General features: G+C 40.9%; 2 protein-coding genes across 8 annotated transcripts in view; one reads left to right on the top strand and one right to left on the bottom strand.

Annotated features, from left to right (window-relative positions):
* The first annotated feature begins 2120 nt into the window (after positions 1–2120).
* LOC134224149 (extended synaptotagmin-2) overlaps positions 2121–27267 on the top strand; it is a 61090-nt gene continuing 35943 nt past the window's right edge. For 5 of the 7 annotated variants that reach the window (XM_062703425.1, XM_062703422.1, XM_062703424.1 and 2 more), the window contains exon 1: positions 18630–18789. The gene's annotated coding sequence lies outside the window, so the exon portion shown is untranslated. Of the gene's footprint in view, positions 2574–18629; positions 18790–27267 lie in introns of those variants that run through there. The other 2 variants (XM_062703421.1, XM_062703426.1) reach the window with 2 other exon arrangements.
* On the bottom strand, positions 8456–17725 carry LOC134222139 (uncharacterized). The gene is made up of 5 exons (XM_062701282.1): positions 17643–17725; positions 12481–12727; positions 11365–12426; positions 8684–9217; positions 8456–8608 (listed from the first exon to the last, which is right to left on the bottom strand). The coding sequence occupies exons 1-5, from the start codon at positions 17723–17725 to the stop codon at positions 8456–8458; spliced, it is 2079 nt and encodes a 692-aa protein (XP_062557266.1).

Here is a 27267-nt window from a genome sequence, read left to right as displayed (position 1 = left end):
TCAACGAATATGCGCATGAATCAATAAAACACTTTGTTATTATGTGCAGAACTTCCATAAGTATAATTTTTCATATTTCTTGTCCTGTACATACTATTATTGATGGGAGAATATTGTATGCTTCAATTTTGTCTTTATCGGTCACTCGTAACAGATATAAAAGCTTGGTTGCGTTTTGAAACACGTACAAATAGTATTTCCAACTAGCATACATCATCTCCGTTTGTATCTTCCTTAGAATAACAGAAGGAATACACAGAACGTAAGTTCTGCAACGTTTATTATACGTACGCTATATAATAAAAAGTTTATTTTACCTTTTTTTTTGCTCAGAGTTTTAAATCTAACAAAGGTTAAAAAAAAGTTCGTTGTACGAGAAAGGCAAAAAAGTCAGAATACATATTCATATCAATCAAAACAATTATGCTATTATGCCATCCGTCTTTTTATTGCATCTTTTCAGAAATCAAGATATCTATTTCTCGTTCTTTGAACCAGAATGAAGCATATTCCCCGATCAAAACCAGAACATTTCTTGGAGAGCTATTGGTTTTCTTTTTCAGAATGCATAAATCTAAAACTAGCTGGCATTGAAGGAAGGTCCTTTCTCATCTAGGCCATGGAATTGAAACTTGGTGAGAGAATTCCATTAAATATTTACCAAATTACATTGAAACTATATGATTATATACCATAAAAAACCACCAGGGCACCCGATTGAAGCGATTTGGATAGGAAGAGTGGAATCGCCAACTTCCTATTGTTAACATCTCGTGGATTAAGGGCGGGCTCTTCTCCCCATCTATTGGGTCAACCTGGGAAACTAGGGCTAGATTATAATATTGTATGTACGAGCTTTCTTCTGGAAGGAGATTCTCTATTCCTCCCGTGGATTCGCATAAGTGTCTCTACTTATGGAACCACCCCACCCATTTTTGGCCCTTCTTACAGGAGTCTGATGAAATACAAACAATAGTTTAATCATGATCAAATCGTTTGTCAGATATGGCCAGTGCTATCGGCAGATGCCTTGCTACAATAGATGGTAGTATCATCATCATCATCATCATCATCATCATCAAAAGTGCTGCGTAAAATACTCGGAGGGAAACTAGAAAATGATGTGTGGCGCAGACGCACGAATCATGAGCTGTATCAAGTATACAAAGAAGAAAATATTGTGAATCGTTTAAAATACGGCAGACTTCAGTGGGCTGGTCACTTAGTGTGAATGTCGGAAGAAAAATAGCGAAAACAGTATTCAACAGAGAACCAGATAGGGGCCGGCGACTTCGTGGAAGGCTACGAACACGCAGATATCAGAATAAAGAATGCTATTTGAAGTATCTTTAAATCACTTAAACCTTCTAATCTTACTTCTAATTCTACTTCTCTATGGAAGCTTGAATCGGCTCTCCAAATGTAAAATTTGCGCATCTTATTTTCCTTTGTTAAAGAGGGGGGCCCAACGAAAGGTTTCGCCAAGGGCGCTGAGTCTACGCTACGGCTCTGTTTCTTTATCATCATCGACAGTCCGATTTCATTGCATGTAGCAGTTTGGCAGAGCTTCAATGAGTCAGGATTTTTATATCAGATATCAGATCCACCAAATTTGCATCGACTTTATTCTCAATTTATGACCGCTTTGGAACATGGAGATTCATATCGTCAGCTAAGAAACCAGCCTCAGGATGATATAGCAACATTTTTGTAATTGACCCACCCTCTAGTCCCCTACAAGAAATACTGTAAAATAATAGAAGGGGAATCAAAAAGCAAATTTTACAAATTGTATTAAAATCCTTGCGTTCCTAGAAAAAATGTATTACCATAATTAATAAAGTTTCTAAGACGTTATAATTAGTAGGATACCAACGTCCCCTCGCCCTCTGGCTACGGCTTTGCCTAATAGGTAACTCACTCCCGACGTCGAAAGCTCTCGCGATGGAGCCTCTCTGTTTTGTAGGTCACTGTTACGCTAGCCTCCACCCACCGTGAACTGGGTGTTGTTGATGGCGAGCATATTTATGCTTCCCTATGTCAGATGTTTTGCGTCTTTCATGTCTTTCACTGTGGTAGAACGTGTACCTACATCAGTGAAGTTCATTCGTGAGTGTAATGTCGTTCGGGAAGGACGCGATTTTATTCTACTGCGCCGTTTAGATCTGTTCTAGCCCTGGTGGGTTTATTTTTCTGCCTGATGCCCCGTCCGGATGTGTTGTGAAATGCTGTGATATTTTCCAACGAAGATCAAAAGGGGTACGTGACAGTATGGTCCATGTTCAAGAATAAAACGACTCGACGGGCCTGTGACCTGTGGAATTTTTAATAAGTGTTATTCATAATTAACCACGCTGTTTTCATCCCCGCATTCAGTGCTCAAAAAGTGATTAAATTTTCCGCAAAAGTTTGTGGAAAAATAAGCAGTTATATCAAAAATTCAAATGAATTACGATTCTGTGTCTGTGTGCGACATGAAAACGGTAGCTTTGTAGACGAACGGAAGGAAAACGGAAACAGGATCAATATTTGCATTTAACTTCCCCGAGGCAGTAATCAATTACATTTTCCAGGTAATAATCCACTTCAAGCGATGTCTAATCAATCAATTAGGTACACAATGAACGCGCTTTATCTATCGATACTGGAATGATATCTGTTATCATAAATGTCGGTTTCTTTTTCCAAAATATGACAGACATGTGAGGGGGGTCAGAATGTTTGTCTACATACAGCACAACACGCGAATTAGTGTACATGTCTTCCGCATTTTTTTTCAAGCTGCCGCTTCGCCTAGGTTTAATCCTATGTTTATTTTGTGGACGACTCTTTCAGTCATCGATGTAGATACACAGTAGTGAGAAGGTATGGTGTTACAGTCGATTTGACCCACTCCACCAAGGTCTTCAACTTTGGGATTATGATTCATCTCTCATAGACCGAGCGAGAGAGAAGTATGTAGGTACGTCTAGGCTTAGAAATCGGCAAAATACAAGGCCCTATTCTATTATATGGATGTGTGGAATCGATCACCATTTTTTTAATAATCTTTATAGCCTATTCAGATAACGAGCTACAGACCCCATTCGATATTAACAACATTCGATTTTGGCAACAACCATTCGATTTTGGCAACACATTTTTTTTTTGATATTGCTTATAAATTATGTTAATATCGTAATCCTCGTAAAAAATGGTTAGACCCCTAACCTACGTAAACAAAAAATTGAAAAAAAAATACGCGTAATTTTTTAAAGATAAACGCCTAAATATCGAAATTTTCGTAAAAGAAATTGGTTAGACCCCGAAACCGACAAAAAAAATTAAAAAAAACACGCAATTTTTTTTATGTAAACGTTTAGAATTTAAAATTCGCATAAAAAAGGGTCACAGTGTGTCTAGCGTCAAAATTGAAGAAATGTTGAAGTATCATGGGAAAACAAAAACCATTCGATTTTGGCAACGTGTTCCGATTTCCGATTTTGGCAACGTGTTTGGTTCCGAACGTGTTGCCAAAATCGAATGATGTCTGTATATTGACATGATAGAGAGTACCTTATTTTCATTTTATATTTATTTCACAACGTAATTTTTTTATTTCTTAATTACTTCGCCTCGATAAGACCTCATTGAAACAATTTATATGATTCTGTAATTTTGAAAGCAGATAAAAATCCAGCTGAGGCTTCTAGTTATCGCCCATTCAATTTGCTTCCACCAATAAGTAAGGTATTTGATAAGATTATTGTTAATAGAATGATGACTCATTTTAATGAGAATTCATTTTTTTTTCGTTCGTTTATTATTATTTATCAGACTAAGGCCGGACAGGCCTGTGCAGTTAATAAAAGTCTTTTCAATTCAGCTCGGTTCATGACTCGCTAGCCACGCCAGCCATGCAGTCTGCTGATCGATCCACCTTACTCGCTGCGCACTTCGCCTTCTTGTACCCGTCGGATCGTTGACGAGAACCATTTTCACCGGGTTATTGCCAGACATTCTGGCTGCGTGCCCGGCCCACCGCAGTCTCCCACTTTTCGCGGTGTGAACGATGGATGGTTCTCCCGATTGTACCCCGTTTGGAATAAAGTCGTTTGGCATAACGGCCGATTGACATAATTGTCGTTTGGCATAAGGTCATTTGGAATAATTGTTATTTGAGCTGTGTCGAGCCATTCAGTTACGTTGCTTCCACCATATGGGCAATTCATGAGAATTGGAAACAGGATTGCACGGCGTGGAAAATTAAGAATGAAGATGCTTCCTGTAAAAACGGGAACATTTTAAATGTTGACACACCTACTAGCAAGATAAATCAGCAATAACTTATTTTGACATTGGTGGCTAGTTTTGTTTTTCGTGTAAGAGTATGCTACAAAACTTTCCCATTTCTCCCTTTTTATTAGGAAAGGAAAGTATTTTTTAAAAAGAAATTATATTTTTGCGCTCTTCCAAAACGCTCAGACATCACTTCTATTTGTCAAGCTGAGTCTAATGGTATAAAGCATTATGGAATATCAGGTTCTTTTCCTAGACAGGACTGATGAATGCTTTCAAATAAAGAATCAAGGAGAGGAGAATTGCATGATTTTTTAAAAGGATTCATCTAAAAAAATGGATTTTATTTCGCGTGCCTTACACGTAGCAAATACATACTTTCAAAAAATATTTCCCCATGCATTGAACCGAGCAAATATTTAAATTGAAAGAAGGAATCATAGCCTCTCTTGCTTCAGCTGAGTACACTGGATTTTGTTTTTACACGTTTTACATTTTCTCAATTTTCCACTCATCCTAAATGTTTAACGTATATTAATTATCATGTGATTTTTCTTTGATTTATTCTGGATTTTTTTGGACATTTTGCGAAGAGTTTGGTGGCAAATTGAAGTCACACGATCAAAAATACGAGCGAAAAAAAATCGTGTAAAAACAAAATCCTGTGTAAATACATCCTTCCAAAGATGGGATCGTTACTTCCCTTTCCTTAAACCGAAAAAATGCTCAAATTGGAAGAAGGATCCTGTTCGCTCTCGAATTCGAATGAGCAGTGACTCCTTTAGGGTGAGGGCTGCTTGGTTGATGGCCGGATCCTTCGGTTGAAAGATCGCCGGGACTCGAACGGTAGCTCGACTATAACGGGCGCAATCAACTCATAAGCCTTGAAATAGGCTGTTTGGCTTTGGCTGATACAATGCCACAATGGGGAAAAAATTGTCCATAACCCGAATAAATTCAATATCTTGGTTCGGTACGGGCGGATTGCGCTGAAATTTTGACACAAACCGTACATTTTTTGGGGAATCGTGCAAAGGTTATTAAGTTCACTGCACGTAGTTGTAAGACCTTGTTTTACCTTAATGCCCCTTATTTGTTGTGTAATTCGTCAAACTCGGAGTTACAAATAATCAAAAAAACATGACATATTTGCCCTCAAAGTTTGTCCAAGTCGTGCTATGTGAGCTCTGTCTATTGCACGATGCTGGAAATTGACGTCTTGCTGATTTAACCCCTCTTTCTTATATTTCTCTTACTAATAATCCCACATTACTAATCTGATATAGAATTTTCCAGGGAATCGAGTGGAGTTATTTTTGTCCACCACACGATCAAAGAAGCTAACACATTGCTCATTTTACCCCACGTTCTATTATTTTCTATCTTTTTTTTCCAAAATGCCAAGGTCTTTCGAAAAACATAACAAATAAGTTTCATAAGTGGGCCCGGAAAAGCTAGCCACTTACCTGCACAAATTGATAGTCAGAATCTGGGAAACTGAACAGCTACCGGAGGAGTGGAAGGACGGGGTTATATGCCCCATCTACAAGAAAAGCGACAAGCTGGAGTGTGAGAACTTTCGAGTGATCACCATCCTTGATGCCGCCTACAAAGGGATATCCCAGATCATCTTCCGTCGTCTGTCACCATTAGTGAATGAGTTCGTGGGAAGTTATCAAGCTGGCTTCGTTGACGGCCGCTCGACAACGGACCAGATCTTTACTGTACGCAAATCCTTCAAAAACGCATCATCTGTTCGTTGATTTCAAGGCGGCACACGACAGCATAGACCGCGTAGAGTTATGGAAAATTATGGACGAGAACAGCTTCCCTGGGAAGCTTACCAGACTGATCAAAGCAACGGTGGATGGTGTGCAAAACTGTGTGAAGATTTCGGGCGAACACTCCAGTTCGTTCGAATCGCTCCGGGGATGAGACAAGGTGATGAACTTTCGTGCCTGTTGTTCTACATTGCGCTAGAAGATGTCATGCGGAGAGCCGGGTGTATCAGCCGGGGTACGACTTTCAACAGATCCAGTCAATTTATTTGTTTCACGGATGACATGGACATTGTCGGCCGAATATTTGCAAAGGTGGCAGAACTGTACACCCGCCTGAAACGTGAAGCAACAAAAGTTGGACTGGTGGTGAATGCGTCAAAGACAAAGTACATGCTTGTGAGCGGAACCGAGCGCGACAGGGCCCGCCTGGGAAGCAGTGTTACGATAGACGGGGACACCTTCGAGGTGTTCGAGGAATTCGTCTACCTCGGATCCTTGCTAACGGTTGATAACAATGTTAGTCGTAAAATACGGAGGCGCATCATCTGTGGAAGTCGGGCCTACTACGGGCTCCAGAAGAAACTGCGGTCAAAAAAGATTCGCCACCGTACCAAATGTGTCATGTTCAAGAAAGACCGGTTGTCCTCTACGGACATGAAACATGGACGGACAATGCTCGAGAAGGACTTGCAAGCACTCGGAGTATTCGAGAGACGGGTGCTTAGGACCATCTTTGGCGGTGTGTAAGAAGACGGTGGCGGCGAAGAATGTACCACGAGCTCGCCAAACTCTACGGCGAACCCAGTATCCAGAAGGTAGCTAAAGCCGGAAGGGTACGATGAGCAGGACATGTTGCAAGAATGCCGGACAGCAACACTGCAAAGATGGTGTTCGCTTCCGATCCGGCAGGTACGAGACGGCGTGGAGCGCAGCGAGCGAGATGGGGAGACCAGGTGCAAAACGACTTGGCGAGCGTGGGGCGTATTCGAGGATGAAGAGATGCGGCCTCGAACCGTGTATTGTGGCGTCAAATTGTTGATTTAGTGTTATCTGTTTAGATGTAGACTAAATAAATGAATGAAGTTTCATTAGGGTAAAAAGAGGTTTTGCAGCTTCGTGCAGTGAACCACCTTTGCACGATGCCCCAAAAATCTCTGCGATTTGTGTCAAAATTCAGGGCAATCCGCCCGTACCGAACCGAAATATTGAATTTATTCGCGTTATGGATAATTTTTTGCCCATTGCGTCAATGGTTGAAACTAAATGAATGGACTCACAGAGAGATATGGTTTTTTATATGTGAAAGGTATGCAAAATTATGGCGTTCTTTCTTGGTGCTGGCGTGGTTGGCTGCTTTTTGGGTGTGGTTTATCTAGATGGTAGGCGTCTCCGAAGCATGTTGCGTATCTGCTGCTTGTAGGTTCTAATAACGATGTGGTGTGCAGGGAACGGGTATTTGTTAGTTGGCATGTGGAAATCGAGATACTCGGGGGTAAATACAATCAGAACGCTTCGCGTTGGCGCGAACAGAACCATATCGACTCTTGGCATCTGCCGGGCAAATAGATCCTTTGCAAGAAGAAATCATATCATATTCTGTTTTTGCTGGACCTTCTGTTATCCTTTGAAAGAAGGGATCCTTTGCAAGAAGAAATCATATCATTTCCAAGCAAATTCCCGAATTGGAAGAAAGGATCATATATTCCTTTGTATTGAACCAAGCAACTGTCTGAATTAATCAAAGGAACCATATCATCTTTTACCTTCTGCCAGGCAAATGCATCTTATAAATAAAGGGATCTCCTCTTCGTTTGCCTCTAACCGAGCAAATGCTTTAATTGAAAGAAGGAACTATATCATTTTCTGCCTTTTGCTGGACCTTCTGCCATGCTTTAAAAAAAAAGGATCTTTTCTTCCCTCGGCTTATACCAAGAAATTTCCTGAATTAGAAAAAGGAACCATATCGTCCTTTGTCATCTGCCAGGCAAAATCCTTTAAAAGAAGGAATTATATCTTCCCTTTCCTAGAACTAAATAAATTCATATGTTTCTCCCTTGTATTATGCCGGGCAAATGCATTATTGGAAATAAGAAATCGTATCTTCTTTTATCATAGCCCGGGAAAATTCATCCTATGAAGGAGGAAGCGGGTACTTTTTAGACTTATGCTCGACAAAGTGTGCTTTTACAGAATGTGAGAATCTACTTATAGTGAATATTTACAACATATGTTTACTGTTTACAATACATTTATTACACACATTTCCATACTTAGTTCTACACACCATTCACAACACTTTCGTACATCTGACACATCCATAAACAACAAGCATAAGTTTGACAAGACAAAGTACATTATATACAAGGTATCACATCTCCTTTTTTCTCCAGACCTAGCTATTCAATATATTCCTCGACGTAGTCATCAAATTTCATTGGTCTACGGGTGGTACGCTTTGGTCTGGTCTGGCTATCGTTCACTTCCAACGAATGGGTTGTATCGTCAATCGATGGATGACCCTGGACCATTGATTGAAGCGTGGGCGGGATCTGTGGGGAATAATAAATTTTTTACCACATACACCTACCTTATTGTTGTGTTATTCACACTATTTTTTTTTATACCTGTTGTGCTGGAATGACACCCGAACATTCACCAACCTCACCTTCAATTGGTTGATCAATTTTTTTCAAATGAGCTGTATTCCTCTGGAAAGTCTTTCCTGTCGCATCGCTCTGAATAGTCACATGAGATCCTTCTTTATCAAGAACTGTGTATTCTGCCTGTCCGTATGTCGTACTTAACTTATTCCCAGGAGTAAGATTTTGCATAAGAACCGTATCTCCTAACTCAATTCTCGATGCTTTAGCATGCCGATTAGCATTCTCCCGATCAACAGACCGATACTTTTGAATCCAATCACGATCTCGAAAGTCTTCACTTGATGGAGCTGTTTCTATATCCTTCAATGACGGTATTTTGGTTCTAATAGTCCGACCAGTTAGAAGCTCTGTAGGAGTTTTCCCAGTAGTTGAATGCGGAGTTGAGTAATACATCATTAAATAGTCATCCAAATCCTTACGCCAATTTCGCTTTAGAGCACAACTAATTTGTAGTCTTTTCAAGAGTGAACGATTTTGACGTTCTACTTCTCCATTCTGTTGAGGCCAATAAGGGTACTGTAGTTGAGAAAAATACCATGTAGCTGGCAATATTCGCTGAAATCCGTACTGACAAACTGCCTAGCATTGTCTAGCGTAATGGTTCTGGGAAAACCTAATCGCCGAAAAATACTACTAAGCCTTTCGACAGTATCACGTGCAGTAATTTTGGTCATGACTTCAACCTCCTTGTACTTGCTGAAGTAGTCGATTATTACAAAAGGTATTCACCAGATGGCAGAGGACCAAGAAAATCAATTGCCACATCAGTCCATGCTTCTGCTGGCAGAGGTCTACGACGCAATGGTTCAGGTTTTTGTGGTAACCCAACCAATCGACATCCTTCGCACAAAGAAACCCATTTGGTGACCTCTTTATCCATTCCCGGCCACCATACTCTTTCACGTAATCTTCGCTTCATTGCTGATTCACCTGGATGTCCTTCATGTGCTAATTGAAGAAATCTATTCCGCAATGATTTTGGAATCACCATTTTCTGTCCTCGTACCACCAGTTCTTCGACAACACCTAGTTCACTTTGAAATGGCTCATAAGATTTAGTCTCAGTATTGCTCCACCTTCCAGTTTGCAAACTTTCTCGCACTAACTTCAACTCATGATCCTTTTTAGTCTCGGTTTCAATCTCACTGATATCTATCGCTGTTGACTCCAGGATAGCCAAAACCAAGAATTTTTCTCTGCGACCTTCGTTGTCAGGTTCTGCAGGAAGATGATCAGTCAACCGAGACATTGGATCTGCAATGTTAGACTTGCCCTTCCTGTATTTCACCTCAAAAGTGAATGATTGTAACCTTAACACCCAACGTTCAATTCTTGGACAAGGCCTTGAAGTAGGAGAAAATATTCTTTCCAGGGGTTTATGATCAGTTTCAATTCAAATTTCCGTCCAATCAAATATGTTGAAAACCGTTCTACCGACCACACTAAAGCTAAAGCTTCCTTTTCAGTCTGGCAGTAACGTTGTTCTGTAGAAGACAAAGTTTTACTTGCATAAGCTATGACTAGTGGATTTGAGTCATCATATTGGTGTTTGTATTGCACCAATACTGCACCCATAGCTACAGGCGAAGCGTCCGCAACTACCCTAGTACGTAGTGAGTTATCGAAGAATTTCAGATGTTTTACGTTAGCTATCATATGCTTCAACTTTTCAAATGCATCTGTGTGTACCTCACACCATTTGAACGTAACTCCTTGATGAGTTAGTTCACGTAACGGAGCTGATATTGTTCCTAAATTCGGTAGAAATCTTCCCACATACGTGACCAATCCCAGGAAGCTTCTCAATTCCTCGGCGTCTTTAGGAACTCGAAATGCTCTTAATGTTGACACTTTATCATCCGCAGGTCGTATTCCGTCAATGGACACGTGATGCCCCAAGAAATCCAGCTCAGGAACTTTAAACAAGCATTTTCAAAATTCAGCAACACGTTGTGCTCTTTCAAAACATTCAGGACTCGCTTCAAGCAATGATCATGCTCTTCTTCATCCGAACCAAAAACAAAGATGTCATCAATGAAATTAATCACATTATCACAATTCGCTAGCAGCTGCTCCAAAATTTTCTGAAACATTTCAGGGGCACAAGATGTGCCAAACATCAAACGTTTATAACGGTACATACCACGATGGGTAATGAATGTTGTTATTAAGCGAGATGATTCTTCGAGTTCTATTTGATGAAAGGCATCTTTTATATCTAGTCGTGAAAAGAATTTGGCAGACTTCAAGCGAGGTAAAAAATCATCTATGGTTGGCATCAAATGATATTCACGCTTGACAGCTTTGTTCGCAAGCCTCATATCCACACAAAGTCTGAGATCACCGTTGTCTTTAACGATAACTACCAATGGAGAAACCCAGTCGCTAAACCCGTCCACTTTTTCGATTATGTCAGCCGATACTAGCTGATCAAGTTTGTCCTCAATTCGACCAAGCAGCGCCAGTGGTGGTCTTCTCTCATGTTGAACTATTGAGTCACAGTCAAATCGATAGGAATATGTAGTTTAATCCCTTTTATGGTCGGAAACGCAGTATTGCATACAATCTTCAACAAAAAAACAAAGCATAACATAAACAAGTTTAATACATATTGTTCTATAGGACCATAAATACTAACATACCTTACGAATACTAGCTTCTTGCTTAGGTAGACCCAGGCGCAAAACATTCAACTCTTTTGCAGTTTCTTTTCCAAGAAGTGGTTGATTTCCGTTATCAACTACATAGAAGCGAGCCTCACTACTAATCGGCTGACTATTATCAACCTCTATCACGACCGTGGAATCAAACATACCCAGCACTTTCATTGGTTTTGCCTCCATTCCATAGCCACGGAACTGATGATCCACTTTCGTAGTTGAATTTTGAATGACCACGCCTTGCGCTTTCAACCGTTTCCATGTTTCACCATCAATTATGTTTTTATTACTACCGGAATCGATCAGTATTTGCATCATTATTCCTCCTATTTTGATCCAGATGTATTCATCACCATCCCCAATAGCGAAAATGAAACTCTGGGGTGGCTCTTCAGTCTGTTCACTATCTTCCTGCTCTTCCGAAATATTTCTAACACGGTTGGTAGACCGCTGAAACGATCGCTGAGCCTCGCGTTGTACATGACCTGGTGGACGTATGGAACCCTTTGCATTGGCGGTTTTACACTTCTTTGCATAATGTCCTACTCGTTTGCAAAGATGACATTCCTTATCTTTTGCAAGGCATTTCGGATCATTTGAAAAATGTCCTTTTTTGCCACACCTCCCACACTCGGAATTATGAAATTTATTGAAACGACTAGAGTTTGCATGTAGACGGTTCACATCAAATGGCGTGCTTGACATTCCGGAAGGCCCAGCTACAATCATCTGACTAGCCTGGTATTTAACCGATTGGTGGGAAGCAACGATTTTGAACACATCGTCTAACTTCAATGAATCCTTCTGAAGCAATTTTTCCCGTAAATCAGGTGGAGCAAGTAAAATTATTTTGTCAATCACACAGATATCCCGACTTTCTTGAATAGACGAACCAAAGTTACATTTGTATGCTTGTTCGCGAGCTCTTAGCATGAATTTTTCTAAATTTTCATTAGTGTCTGGTTTTAATGTCCAGAAAACATGACGCTCCATGGATTCATGATGTTTGGGAGCAAAATATTCATTGAGCTTTTCCAATGCAACCTAGAATCATATAACCATAGTACCACAATACTGATTAAATTTAAATAATTCTACCTGATAAGGATCAATTCCGTTCTCAACATCCTCTGTAACATCCGCTTCAGGAATGGTTTGGAAAACGTCTTGAACATCCGTACCTGCTCTTGCTAGCAACAGATACTTTAATTTAGTTTTATCCTTTTCGCCGCATGCTGCGACAATGTAATCGAAATTCCTTTTCCATTTCATCCATTGCTCACGAACCTCATTGGGCGGCATCGACTTGAACAAAAACGGCTGGATTTCCCATCGATCCATAGTTCTGTAACAGAAGCATTAGTTTAATAACTAATTGCTGACGGCATTTAAGCCTAACCCTAAACTATAATTCTTTTTAATATTTCTCGCCTTTAATAGCAATATTCTCATTATACGATTACATTCGCCTTCGACGGCTACACTCGCCTTCAACGGCTGCATTCGCCTTTAATGGCTACATTCGCCTTAACGGCTACATACGCCTTAAACGGCTACATCTGTCTTATATTCACTTTATTTATACGGCACAAATACTTCTATCAACAACCGCCTTTAAAATTTAGCTTGTATCGCCTTCACCGGCATAATGTACTTCAATTAAAATAATCACCTTTTGCGTATATTTACCGTTCAGACGAATGAGATCGAGAATGAAATAATCTTTCTGCAGTTTCCTCTCTCTAATACATAATATTACGATATTTACCTGATTAATCGAAAAAAAAAACACCAAGCAAAAATAACACACAAAACGTTTCAAATCAACACTCGTTCTATATCTAATTTGCTTTACTATGGCCGAATTTTCTTCACGTTCAGTTCACCTTTCTCGTCGCCACTGTGAGAATCTACTTATAGTGAATATTTACAACATATGTTTACTGTTTACAATACATTTATTACACACATTTCCATACTTAGTTCTACACACCATTCACAACACTTTCGTACATCTGACACATCCATAAACAACAAGCATAAGTTTGACAAGACAAAGTACATTATATACAAGGTATCACACAGAGATGATTATATCTCCTTTTGATTCAACTTTACAAATCTGAAATGTATTGAACTGGAGATGCTCTTTTTTGTATAGAGAAAGCATTTCGTTGTTTTTGACAACATAGATTTAGAGCCTTCCATGCGTCAAGATGCGCGGCTACAAGGTAAGACCAATAAGACCAATAAGACTGTGCTAAGACGTTCTGGAAATCGACCAAAATTCTAAAATTCAAGCCTCGACCCGTTTCACCTTTGATCCCATTAAACGACAATGGCTCTAACGTTCTAAGCCTCTCTTGATAACTTTTGCAGTGAAGGTCGCCGAAATAGGTCTTCATTTTGTTAGCCCATACAATCTCGGACAGAACATCGTCAGTCCACACGAAGCATGCTAACAACATCCATCCTCCCCGAGCAGGAGAAATTAACTCAACCAAGAAAAGCCTCTTTAATAAAGAAGAAAAAAAAATTAACTCAATAATACCTCATTCTGTTATTGATACCACACTCTGTTATGAACTAGCCTTGCACAAGAGGTAAACTACCAAAAAATATTACTAAAAAACTCAAAACGTAGCTATTTGAAATAGATGGTATTTGCCATAATAATTTGTGTCGTTTTATTAACATTGAGCAAACTGCTCGGAGGCCAACTGAATCAAGAAGTCGAATAGTTGTTCCCAGTTGGATGAACTTTGAGTCTCTAACCGTGGAATTAACATGACTCATCGGTCGCTGAAGCCACTCGACTGGCTTTCAATCGGGGACATCACAATCCTTACGCTTACATCGCGGGCGAAAACCAAACGTTGCAAATAAATATATTTGCGTTTGCTTTCACGTCACTTCTGATTCTGGTTATTTTTCCTTTATTTCGGCCATTTTTGAGGATGGTGTCCTCCAAGGTTGATCCGACAATCCGATACGAACTTTCTTCAAAGTGCAAAACTCAATCGTAACTAGCAAATTTGATAGCGCGGCGGAGGGAGATGATGCAATTAATTTGAACGGATGGAATCACTAACAGCAGCTAAGCTACCACGCTAAACCCAATGCCGCCGAAACAATCCATTTTCGCAATTAACTCTTTCTTTCTATAAAATGCTGGTCCTGAGAAGAACCAATTTTATTTTCTCAATGCTAAGTTTTCCAATAACTCACTGTATCCAAACGCTTGTCAGCACCTTGCGTTGAATTTGTCCGACCGCCACTTGATGATTTTTCGCTAAGCCTCCACCATTTGGAATTAATTTTCAGCATTGCCACTGCTATCCACGCTTTCATGCTGCTGTGTCCGCTCCGCTGCATCAAATTTTGTCGAACCGCTTATTCCGCTCTTTCCGCGGAATCCCGAGCAATATAGCTCGCGCGCGCCGGAAAGCAGCTTTCTTGTATTCAATCAATTAGGCCCGTTAGCCCCGCCCCTTTGTGATCTCTATGGTTGTAAATATAATGTGCACTCATAACGATTATTGAAGGGGCGGGGCTAATGAAATTACTTCATTAGATATAAGAAAGCTGCCTTCCGGCGCGCGCTAGCCATTTTGATCGAAATTCCGCAGCAGACAACTGACCGTTCGGAGAATGACAAATTCTAAGAATCTAATTTGGTTATGAGCTGTTGGTTATTTCAGATGCGTATTGTTGCGAAGAGTAACAACAGAAATTTGACTCAAGACGAAGTTTCTTTATATCACCAAACATTATCTCTTGGCATCTGTCTGTCCGAGCGACGTTCACCGATGGGTGGTTGCTGTAGATAGTTTCCACAGAGGTGGCGTCTTCATTGATTTTATACAAAAGAAGGTTGATCCGACTATCCGAAATAAACTTTCTTCAAAGTACAAACCCTAGCAGCACACATGTTCCACATAGGTTATTGCAACATATATGTGACCGGATTTAGTCACAATCAAGTTGCTGCAACCATTTTTGTCCAACTTGTGCTGTTCGGGAAACTCAATCGTAAATAGCGAATTTGATAGCGCGTCGAAGGGAGATGATGCAGTAAATTTGAACGGATGGAATCTCTAACAGCAACCAAGCTACCATGCAAAACCCGATGCCACCGAAACAGTCCATTTTCGCGATTAACTCTTTCCATAAAATGCTGGTCCTGAGAAGAACCAGTTTTGTTTTCCCAATGCGCCTTCTGTCCAATAACTAACTGCATCCAATCGCTAGTCAACAACTTGCGTTGCAACTGTCCGATCGCCACTTGATGATGTTTCGCTAATGGCCCGTTTACATATAGGCTAGTTCTAGCGGACAATGCACTGTCCGACAATACTAGCTCGATATTAGCATAATGTAAACACTACTAGCACATGACAATTCCTGTTTACATTATGCTAATTTCGCGCTAGTATTGTCGGACAATGCATTGTCCGCTAGAACTAGCTCATATGTAAACGGGCCTTAAGCCTCCAAAAGTAGAAATAAATTTTCAGCATTGCCACCCACTCCTTCGTGCTGCTGTGTCCGCTCCGCTGCATCGAATGTCGAACCGCTCTCTGTTGAATCCCGATCAAAATGGCTCGCGCGCGTCAAACAGCAGCTTTCTTGTATTTAATAAATTAAGCCCGTTAGCCCCGCCCCTTTGTAATCTGACATGGGTGTGAATATAATGTGCACTCATAACGATTAATGAATGGGCGGGGCTAATGGAATTACTTCATTAAATATAAGAAAACTGCTTTTCAGCGCGCGCGAGCCATTTCGATCGGGATCCCGCAGACAACGGACCATTCGGAGAATGACAAATTCTAAGAATCCTATGAAATTTTCTCGCAAGATTCTGAATTTGATTATGAGATGTTGTTTATCCAAAATGCGTATTGTTGCGAGGAATAACAGCAGAAATTTGACTCAAGACGAAGTTTTTTCATATTACCAAACATTATCTCTTGGCATCTGTTTGTCCGAGCGACGTTCACCGATGGGTGGTTGCTGTAGATAGTTTCCACTGAGGTGGCGTCTTCATTGATTTTATACAAAAGAAGGTTGATCCGACTATCCGAAATAAACTTTCTTCAAAGTGCAAAACTCAATCGTAAATAGCGAATTTGATAGCGCGTCGGAGGGAGATGAAGTGAATTTTAATGGATGGAATCACTAACAGCAACCAAGCTACCACGCTAAAACCGATGCCACCGAAACAGTCCATTTTCGCAATTAACTCTTTCTTTTTATGAAATGTTGGCCCTGAGAAGAACCAATTTTCTTTTCCCAATGTTCCTTACTAACTGACACCACAATTTGTAATAAATTTTCAGCATAGGCACTGGCGGTGCGGGATCGCCACAGTGCTATTTTTATGGTCAACCCTCTCTTAATATGAAATGCTGGTTCGTTGAGGTTGAATGATCTGCAGCAACACATCGAGCACTACCACCAATGCGATGGATTTCCTTTGAAAATGTTATTAGCGCCTCCGTGATGCTATATCCGCTCCGCTGCGATCGCTTTGATGCGTGCGCTCTGCTTAAAATCTTGTTCAAACTGAGGATTAGATCCAAACCTGCAAGTGATTGATTTTTGATGTCTGTGCTAGTGATGCATGTACGTGATTGATTAGTTTACCTATTTCCAAACTTTTTATCAATTATCGATAATAAATAGTTAAAATATAATATTTTCATATAAATACAAATAAGCGTTGACTCATCCTTGATCGAATGGTCCTAAAAAATTGAAAATCCATCGAGAAACGGCTTAGATATTAAAGTTTAAAGTCTATCATATTTTCGTGACGGTCCCCGATTTTCGCAATCGTAAAGTGTACCCCAATATAGAAAACACAGACGTAGTCCTACGTCAAAATAATATGCGCAATACTTCAGACATAACATACTCTATTACTCTCTACTCTTTACTACATACTCTGTTACTTTTACATATTACGATACCAAACACATCACAAATTATTATTCGTTTGGTATTGAAATACTTAAGCTTGTTATGCCTAAAGTATTTTGCATAATCATTTTTAGTATTATTGTTTGGTATTTTACCTCTTATGCAAGGCTATTTCATTCCAATTTCTGTTATCGAGGTCGTCGCTCCTGCTCGGGTCTCAACGACTTTTTGGATGAGTTGGAGATCTCAGCAGGCCTATATCAACTCATCGAAAACATGAAGGCCCCAGCCTTTGACAGCATTCTGAAATAGTGGAGTGGCCTAATGAGGCTGACCTGAGAAGCACAACTATCTTGGCCTGACCCTTGACAGCAACCTCGTTTTCCGGGAACAGGTTGATAAGACCGTCGGTCGTCATTGTCCCTGACAAATAGGTTTGCTGTCTACAAGCAAATCATCCTCCCCGTGATCTTATAAGGCATGCCGGCCTGAAAGAGCTGCGTCAAAACGCACCATCTTAAATTTCAATGGGTCCAAAACATATTCCTCCGGATGATTATGAGCACCCCACCGACGGCAAGAACATCTGAAGTCCACAGACTGGCATGGATAAAAACCTTACATGAACGCTTTGGCGAGTGTTAAGAGACGTTAGGGTCCGTTGCTTCTGGGTTGAAAGTTTACATAATTTTTGGCACAATTTTTTTTATTTTTTTATATTGTTATTTTTATTTTATTATATTATATTGTTATCATTATGTATCATCGTGTTAGCCAAAATGGTAACTTGTTTTAAAAACCTGGCTGTTAATAACTGTGAAAGTGCTGAATCAGCGAGGCGGCAATGTCCCAGTGGACGATATAATACCAATAAGAAGATGGAGAACAAAACATGAAGGTTTGATTGAAACGTGGATGAATATCATTAAACTGACCCAAAATTATTTATCAGATCGTACTCTGCAAAGATCGAAATCTGATAGATTACCTGCGAGAGTGGGTTCCAATTTGACTAGCGAAGTTAAATATTTTGGACTTATGCTAGATCAAAAATAAACTTTTTTTTTCAAATTGATCTTTAGTTTGAATATCGGGCAAATAAAAAACACAAATTCAACCCTTTGGCAAAACCAAGGCCTGAAAGTTCATCCGGTAATGCTGCGAGTGACACCACACTACCGCAAATCCCGCTCATATTAGTGGTGGAATCAAAAGGCATGACCGGAGATACTCTCTTCTATAGCGATATTCGACTCCGTTGATTGTCTCTCGATTGACGCGAGAGCTCAACTATTGGATAGTCATATATCCACCATCACCAACCAAGCAAGATATAGAATTTGTAATCAACAGGATGGCAATTTAGTGCCGGTAAAAGACAACACGAGCTACGACGGACTATCGTTGGGGCTCTTGCGTCGAAATTTGTATTTTGTCAGTGTCAAATTGAAGCTAACATCGGACGTTGCTAACAATCGAACGGTAATACCTACTCCAAATCAGACCGTTATATGAGGAATCATAATGGTTACATGTCGCATATAGCACTGTTGGTTGGAATTTCGATTTACCTCTACCAGGTGTTTAAGGTGCAAACCAAATTAGTTTACATTGCGCGAACGATTTTGTTGTTAATGATCCTGATGTGGCACAAACCGATTGCACGGTGAAACAAAACAACGAGGTACCTTATTCTGATGTGAAGTTTCAAGTGAACCATGGAGCGAGAGATGTGTTCTGGAATACGAAGAATAACTTGAAGTTTTTTTACGATGTTACTTTTGTCGATGATGGGAAGGAGTTTGATGATGTCATATGCTTACCTCATTCAGCTGAAATATTTTCTGCATCGTGATTGCGTCTAGGGCAGTGGGAAAAGGAGCTCAGTTGACCGACGGCATTTCAATCTGACATGAATGAATAATTTCAATGTGCAAACCTGTTATTGTGAAGCCTTTGGCAAGGTCGGAATCATTTTGTTTATCCAGCGATAATTGTGATGATTGTGTGCGAAAGGATGATTAATTATTATCTCGCGGTTTACTAGCATGACCATTTTGTATTAAATTCTACAAGAACTGAATGAGTATCATAGTTATTAGTCGTAAATTGTGCCGTCTAACAGCAAATCACTGTTTTTCGATGTTTCTGCATTCATTTTTCCATATAAACTTCCAATGAGTTTATCACCGCCCAAACATCGACCGATTTGTTTGTCCAGAGCATCAGTGCATCAAATAGAACCGAATAAGAGGGCGGCCCATCAAAATAGTAGTTTGTGCAAGTAGTTGCAAAAAGATGATTTTTTCAGCACGAGTTGTACGTGGCTTGCCGAGTTGGATAAATACTTCTTTTTCTTCTTCTTATTGGCATTACATCCCCACACAGGGACAGAGCCGGCTCGCAGCTTAGTGTTCATTCAGCACTTCCACAGCTATTAACTGCGATGTTTCTAAGCCAAGTTACCATTTTTGTATTCGTATATCATGAGTACTTTTATGCCCAGGGAAGTCGAGACAATTTCTAATCCGAAAATTGCCTAGACTGGCACCGGGAATCGAACCCAGCCGCCCTCAGCATGGTCTTGCTATGTAGAAAAATCGAGTTTTGCAACTAGTTGCACACGCTATTTTTTCAATGACGAAAAATGGGGTTTAATATGATAAATCTGTTTAGTCTAATTTAATCCACAGATCATTCTTGCCAATAAATTGTGTTGCAGCAGCGAACAATCAGAGTCCATGATATCGTGCCAAATTGTATGTCTCGACAAGCCAGGAGCGATAGATGAACTTGCTTTTGGAAAATGTTGATGTCATATTGATCAAACTATTTCATTTATTACGGGGCGCAGAGAATACACTATTTGAGCACTTACCCAAGCTTATTCAGCAAAATGAAGTCATGCAACTACTGCTCTGATGTTGGTTTTTCATTAAAGCTCCCAAATGAGTGCTATAATGGATTTTGTGGATAATGGATAATGTTCAGAATTCAAGGAGCAGTTCTCCTATATGAAACAAAGTTGGCATTTATACGATCGCGCATCACTCAAGAATAGACAGCCCAACTTTTGCTAATTTATATTCGTTTTCTTCTTCTGTTTACGAGAAAAAATGTTATGATGAAACTGGAATACTTTGAAGACCAATGCATAATCTGTTTGATGAACAATTTGCAATTTCGTACAATTTGCATGAAATTTTTCAATTATGACGGTATAATATGCCCCCCTAAGGCAATACATATGATAACTTTTTACTTTTCAACGCAATTTATGCAAACTTTGTGTTATTTGGTAGTAAAAAAAGTCGCAAATGCATTGCCTGTGAGTAGTCATATAAAAATATTACTCAGAACACGCAATAAAGCTTTTTTGAAAAGTCGCCCCACCGTAACCAAAGACGTTTTATTTTTTAGTTAGTATTTTATCTATCCCATAAGAAAAAGGTTACAAATCATTTTGTGCTTGACATTAAAAAAACAACATAAGTCCATTTAAGCAGGTGTGAATAACATTTCAAAATTTTCCAACTGCTGCGCTTGTGTCCAGTTGGTAAGGGCATATCGTCCTACCTACACTATGGCGATTTGACCAGTGAAACAGTTTTTCGAAAAACGTTACATTTTTGAAGATAGAAGTAATTTTATATCATATTAACCACTGAGAAAAGTTATTTTGTTGCCTAACTGAGTGTTCGAGTTCAAGTTTTGCGGGCAGTATGCTAGCGTCACTCCAGCAAATAAACACTAAAAGTTACATCAAAACTGTAACTTTTGGTATTTATCTATTATTTTTATTATGTAATACAAAAATACTTCCACATTCACATAGTATGGTGGTTTTATAAATATTTAAGGGTAGTACCCTTAGTTAGTTATAGTTTTCTAGAAATCAAAGTGGAGCGTTTTGGCCAGGTGGGGTGCATTATACCGTCTTACCCTAGTATCAAAGTTGGCATTTGTATGACCGTGCATCATTCAAGAACAGACAGCCATTTTTTTGCTAATTTATATTTGTTTCCTTCTTCTATATACGATGAAAATGGTGTTATGATGAAACTGGAATACTTATAAAATGAAAACACAAACTTTCCGATGAAATCGCATCAGAATGTTTATAATTTTTTGGCGAGACAAAGTTCGCCGGGTGCTAGTATTAGTGGGAAAGACGGCTTTGGCAGGTTTTGTTCTACAGTCCCTTCCCGATTTTGGCAACACGACCGGATTTTAAAGTTGCCAAAATGGGGATGTTGCCAAAAACGGAAAAAAAATTTCATACAAAATTTCATTTTTTTTTTGTTTGCATGATTGAAGCTAAATACGTAGAAAATGTACTACAAAGTATGTGGAGTGTGTTTAAGTGATGCACGTGCATTATAATTGACATTTTTGCGATATTATTCATAACTCAGAGTTTGTAGTTCGAACAAAATCAAACGATAATGTATCTAATTAGCCAATTTCATAATACAAATTGAATGATGAATAATATTTGAAAATAAAAATAGCGTCGGCCACGTCCTTACATAAATTTGTGGTGTTAAAAAAAACGTTTCTTCTGGTCAGTGTGATTGAGAGTAAAGTTCTGTACAATTTTCGCTGACATTATGGAAAAAATGAACGCAAAGCATAAGACATTCCATTGTTTTAGAAAATGGTAACGGAAATCTGCATTCTGCAAATTGGTCAAGCCAAGTGTATCCAATATAGTGTGAGTATGGGTTAACTACACTCGACTACAGTTCACTTTCATTATTATGTGTACTTGGGCTCACTTGACCTCCGATAACGATACCAGCAGACAAATTCGGAGACGCAACGTGGCAGAAAACCCGAGCAAAGTCTGAAAACTTAATGAGAGCATATAGAAAACATATTTTGATATTGATATCAAATCGAAATCATAATTTGTTTTCAAATATGAATCATCATGACTGATTACATATTTTGATCTCATTTTGCTGTTGATTTCTAAATTGTATGATCTGACATCAAACTGTGTACTTATTTTGTTATCAGAACCAATATCAAAATTAGATTCGATGTCACAGTAAGATTTTTCTGCTGTAAATTTTGATCTTTTAACCGTTAAAACGACCAAAAGGATATCAACCTGAGTTATCAAAATTAGGCGATTTCACAACAACAAAATTAGTTATCGATTTGCTCTCAAGCATTGCTCGGGAAGCGTACGTACTTTGGACTCCAAAAAAACAATCCGATCGAATAGAGTTCGCCGCCGTACCAAACAGACTCCCTTATTAAACAGGTGGCGCTGGGGCCCTCCTTAGCCGTGCGGTAAGATGCGCGGCTACAAAGCAAGACCATGCTGAGGGTGGCTGGGTTCGATTCCCGGTGCCGGTCTAGGCAATTTTCGGATTGGAAATTGTCTCGACTTCCCTGGGCATAAAAGTATCATCGTGCTAGCCTCATGATATACGAATGTAAAAATGGTAACCTGGCTTAGAAACCTCGCAGTTAATAACTGTGGAAGTGCTTAACCTTAGTAAGATGTTGGGGTCAATATGACCCAAAACGAAACTTCAAAGTAGAATAACTTTTTACCTGATAATCCGATCGTTCTGAAATTTCTTGACTTTTAATATTTTGTGGAAATGAAGCATCTGACATGAAAAAAGTATTTTAAGGTGCAACAGGAACGACCCCACAAAAAAAGTTACGAATAAGATGTTGGGGTCATATTGACCCAGAAATGTAAATGCTTATAAAACAGTCAAATTATAATCGAATTACAAAGTTTATATACCGTTCTAAAGATAAACTCATCAATTGTGTGGCTATGTATCGATATGCTGGTTCTGGAGACAATGGCCACCGGGAAACGACTTCCACGGGGACCTTGTCGGTCATATAAGGGGAACAAAAAAATCGCTCCATATATGCCATTCGATCGCTAATTCTTCATATATTCTCTTAAAACGGTAATGTATAATCCATGAGAGGGCTTCCGACGAAAGTGGCCACTCCTGGTACATGCAAGGTGCCCCCGGGGAACACGCAGGAGGGGACATTTCCGTGCGGCGGCTCTTTTGTCATGATTTTCCACCAAACAGATGGTTTTGCGCTTGAAATCGCTAAATGACCACATTGGCCACTCCTGGTACATGCAAGGCGCCCCGGGGAACCCACAGGAGGGGACATTTCCGTTTTAGCACCAAAATATGCCGTGCGGCGGCTCTTTTGTCATGATTTTCCACCAATCAGATGGTTATGCGCTTGAAATCGATAAGTGACCACATTGGCCACTCCTGGTACATGCAAGGTGCCCCCGGGGAACCCGCAGGAGGGAACATTTCCGTTTTAGCACCAAAATATGCCGTGCGGCGGCTCTTTTGTCATGATTTGCCACCAAACAGATGGTTATGCGCTTGAAATCGATAAATGACCACATTGGCCACTCCTGGTACATGCAAGGTGCCCCGGGGAACCCGTAGGAGGGGACATTTCCGTTTTAGCACCAAAATATGCCGTGCGGCGCCTCTTTTGTCATGATTTTCCACCAAACAGATGGTTATGCGCTTGAAATCGATTAACAACCACATTGGTCACTCCTGGTACATGCAAGGTGCCCCCGGGTATTCCTTATGAGAGGACATTTCCGTTTTAGCACCAAAATATGCCTTGCGGCGTCTCTTTCGTCATGATTTTCCACAAAATAGATTATTATGCGCTTGAAATCGATAAGTGACCACATTGGCAACGCCTGGAACCAATGAGGAGCCCCCAGGGAACCCGCAGAAGGGGACATTTCCATTTTGACACCAATATAAGCCGTGTGGCGGCCCTTTTGATGTTTTCCCATCGAACAGATGGACGTGCGCTCGAAATCGATAAGTGACCACATTGGCTACATTTGAAACCTATGAGGCTCCCTCGGAGAACACGTAGAAGATGACATTTCCATTTTTACACCAACATATGTCATGCGGCGGCTCTTTCGTCGTGATTTTCCTCCAAATAGGTGCCCTCGAAATCGATTATTGACATATTGTCCACCCTTAGAACCTATGAGGTGCCCCCGGGAGCCCGTAGAAGAGTACATTTCCATTTTAACACCAAAATATGCCGTGCGGTGGCTCTTTCTTTGTTATTTTCTACCAAACAGATGGTCATGTGTCTGTGATGATTCCTTCGAACAGCTCTCCAAGGATTTTCTATTCCGCTTCTCGATATTACCATTAGTCGATGGTCCCTTCAATATCGACTCATAGAAGTTTGAGGTTTTCACCGATCGCCGTGGACAATGATATGAAAACCCAACATTTTGATATAAAAAAATCTCTCCTTCTGTGAGACTCCTGCGGGTACCTTGTAGGTTGTAGATATTAAGTTCAGAATGAATGACCTATTTGATAGAAAAAAAAACAAGATTAATCTACCTAGTGGTGATGGTGCCTTTATCGTTCGTTCAAAAGGGTTGAGAAATATATAAGAAAAGTTTAATATAACACTAATAGGTAGGTAGCTCTTATTGTTCATATTTGTTTATTTGCATTCTAAAACTTTCTGCTGAACACAACTTATTGCAAGCCAATCGGATGAGCATAAGTGCCAGAAAAGTTATTTTCCCATGTAGCTGCTGAAATTAGTATTTTGGCCATAGCTTCGGAGCCCATAGTCCGATCTGGCCAATTTTCAATAGGAAACAATAGGGCAGGATTTTCGTCGAATGCTATTTTTCATTTATTATCAGACTAAGGCCGGAGTGGCCTGTGCTGCACATAAAAGTCTTCTCCATTTAGCTCGGTCCATGGCTGCACTTCGCCAACCACGCAGTCTGCGGAGGGTCCGCAAATCGTCCTCCATCTAATCGATCCACCTTGCCCGCTGTGCACCTCGCCTTCTTGTTCCCGTCGGATCGTTGTCGAGAACCATTTTCACCGGATTACTGTCCGACATTCTGGCCACGTGCCCGGCCCACCGCAGTCTTCCGATTTTCGCGGTGTAAACGATGGATGGTTCTCCCAACAACTGATGCAACTCGTGGTTCATTCGCCTCCTCCACGTACCGTCCGCCATCTGCACCCCACCATAGATGGTACGCAACACTTTCCTTTCAAAAACTCCCAGTGCGCGTTGGTCCTCCACGAGCATCGTCCAGGTCTCATGCCCGTAGAGAACTACCGGTCTTATAAGCGTTTTGTAGATAGTCAGTTTGGTACGGCGGCGAACTCTATTCGATCGGAGCGTCTTACGGAGTCCAAAGTACGTACGATTTCCAGCCACTATGCGCCTCCGAATTTCTCTGCTGGTATCGTTATCGGCGGTCACCAGTGAGCCCAAGTACACGAATTCTTCAACCACCTCGATTTCGTCACCACCGATAGAAACTCGTGGTGGGTGGCTTACATTGACCTCACTTAAGCCTCTTCCTATCATGTACTTCGTCTTCGACGTATTGATGACTAGTCCAATCCATTTAGCTTCGCTTTTCAGACTGATGTAGGCTTCCTCCATCCTCTCAAAGTTAGGTGCCATGATATCAATGTCGTCGGCGAAACCAAAAAACTGGACGGACGTGAAAATCGTACCACTCGTGTCAATCCCTGCCCTTCGTATTACTCCCTCCAAAGCGATGTTTAATAGCAGACACGAAAGACCATCACCTTGCCGTAACCCTCTACGCGTTTCGAAGGGACTCGAGAATTCCCCTGAAACTCGAACTACGCACATCACTCGATCCATCGTCGCCTTGATCAACCGTATCAATTTATCCGGAAATCCGTTTTCGTGCATTAGCTGCCATAGCTGGTCCCGATCGATTGTATCATATGCGGCTTTGAAGTCGATAAATAGATGATGTGTGGGCACGTTGTATTCGCGGCATTTCTGCAATACCTGACGTATGGCGAACATCTGGTCTGTGGTAGAGCGTTCACCCATAAATCCCGCCTGGTACTGCCCCACGAACACTCTTGCAATTGGTGGTAGTCAGCGGCATAAAATTTGGGAGAATACCTTGTAGGCGGCGTTCAGCAATGTGATTGCGCGGTAGTTTATGTTACGATCCAGCTTATCGCCCTTTTTGTAGATGGGACACACGACACCTTCCATCTACTGCTGCGGCAGAACCTCATCCTTCCAAACCTTGGTAATCACCCAGTGCAGCGCTCTAGCCATTGCCTCACCACCGTGTTTAAACAGCTCTCCTGGTAGTTGGTCAACTCCAGGGTCTTTGTCGTTTTTCAGCCGGCCGATCTCCTCCTGGATTTCCTGGAGATTCGGAGCCGGAAATCGCATGTCCTGCGCGCGTGCTCCTAGGTTCATTACCATACCACCACCGTTGTCTGCCATATCGCCATTCAGGTGCTCTTCGTAGTGCTGCCGCCACCTTTGGATCACCTCACGCTCGTTTATGAGAAAGTTCCCGTTTATGTTCTTACACATATCGGGCTGTGGCACGTGGCCCTTACGTGAACGGTTCAATTTCTCATATAACTTTCGTGCGTTATTAGCGCGGTACAGTTCCTCCGTCTCTTCACGGTCTCGATCTTCCTGCTGGCGCCTTGTCCTCCGGAAAATCGAGTTTTGTCTGTTCCGCGCCCGTTTGTATCGTGCCTCGTTCGCCCTCGTGCGGTGTTGCAGCAATCTCGCCCATGCTGCATTCTTCTCCTCAACTAACTGCTCACATTCGCCGTCATACCAGTCGTTTTTCTGATCCGGAGCCACCGTGCCTAGTGCAGCGGTTGCGGTGCTTCCAATGGCGGATCGAATATCTCTCCAGCCATCTTCAAGAGATGCTGCGCCTAGCTGCTCTTCCGTTGGGAGTGCCACTTCCAGCTGCTGCGCGTAGTCTTGGGCTAGCCTACCGTCTTGTAGCCGCCCAATGTTTAGCCGCGGCGGACGACTCCGACGCGTGTTGATCACCGTCGAGAGTTTTGAGCGCAGGCATACTGGTCAGATTCAATATTCGCACTGCGGTAAGTGCGGACGTTC

This window comes from Armigeres subalbatus, chromosome 3 (assembly GCF_024139115.2).
Source record: "Armigeres subalbatus isolate Guangzhou_Male chromosome 3, GZ_Asu_2, whole genome shotgun sequence".
Classification (NCBI taxonomy): Eukaryota; Metazoa; Arthropoda; class Insecta; order Diptera; family Culicidae; genus Armigeres; species Armigeres subalbatus.
Note: the sequence above shows the minus strand (reverse complement) of the source record. Positions and strands in the feature narration are given on the sequence as shown.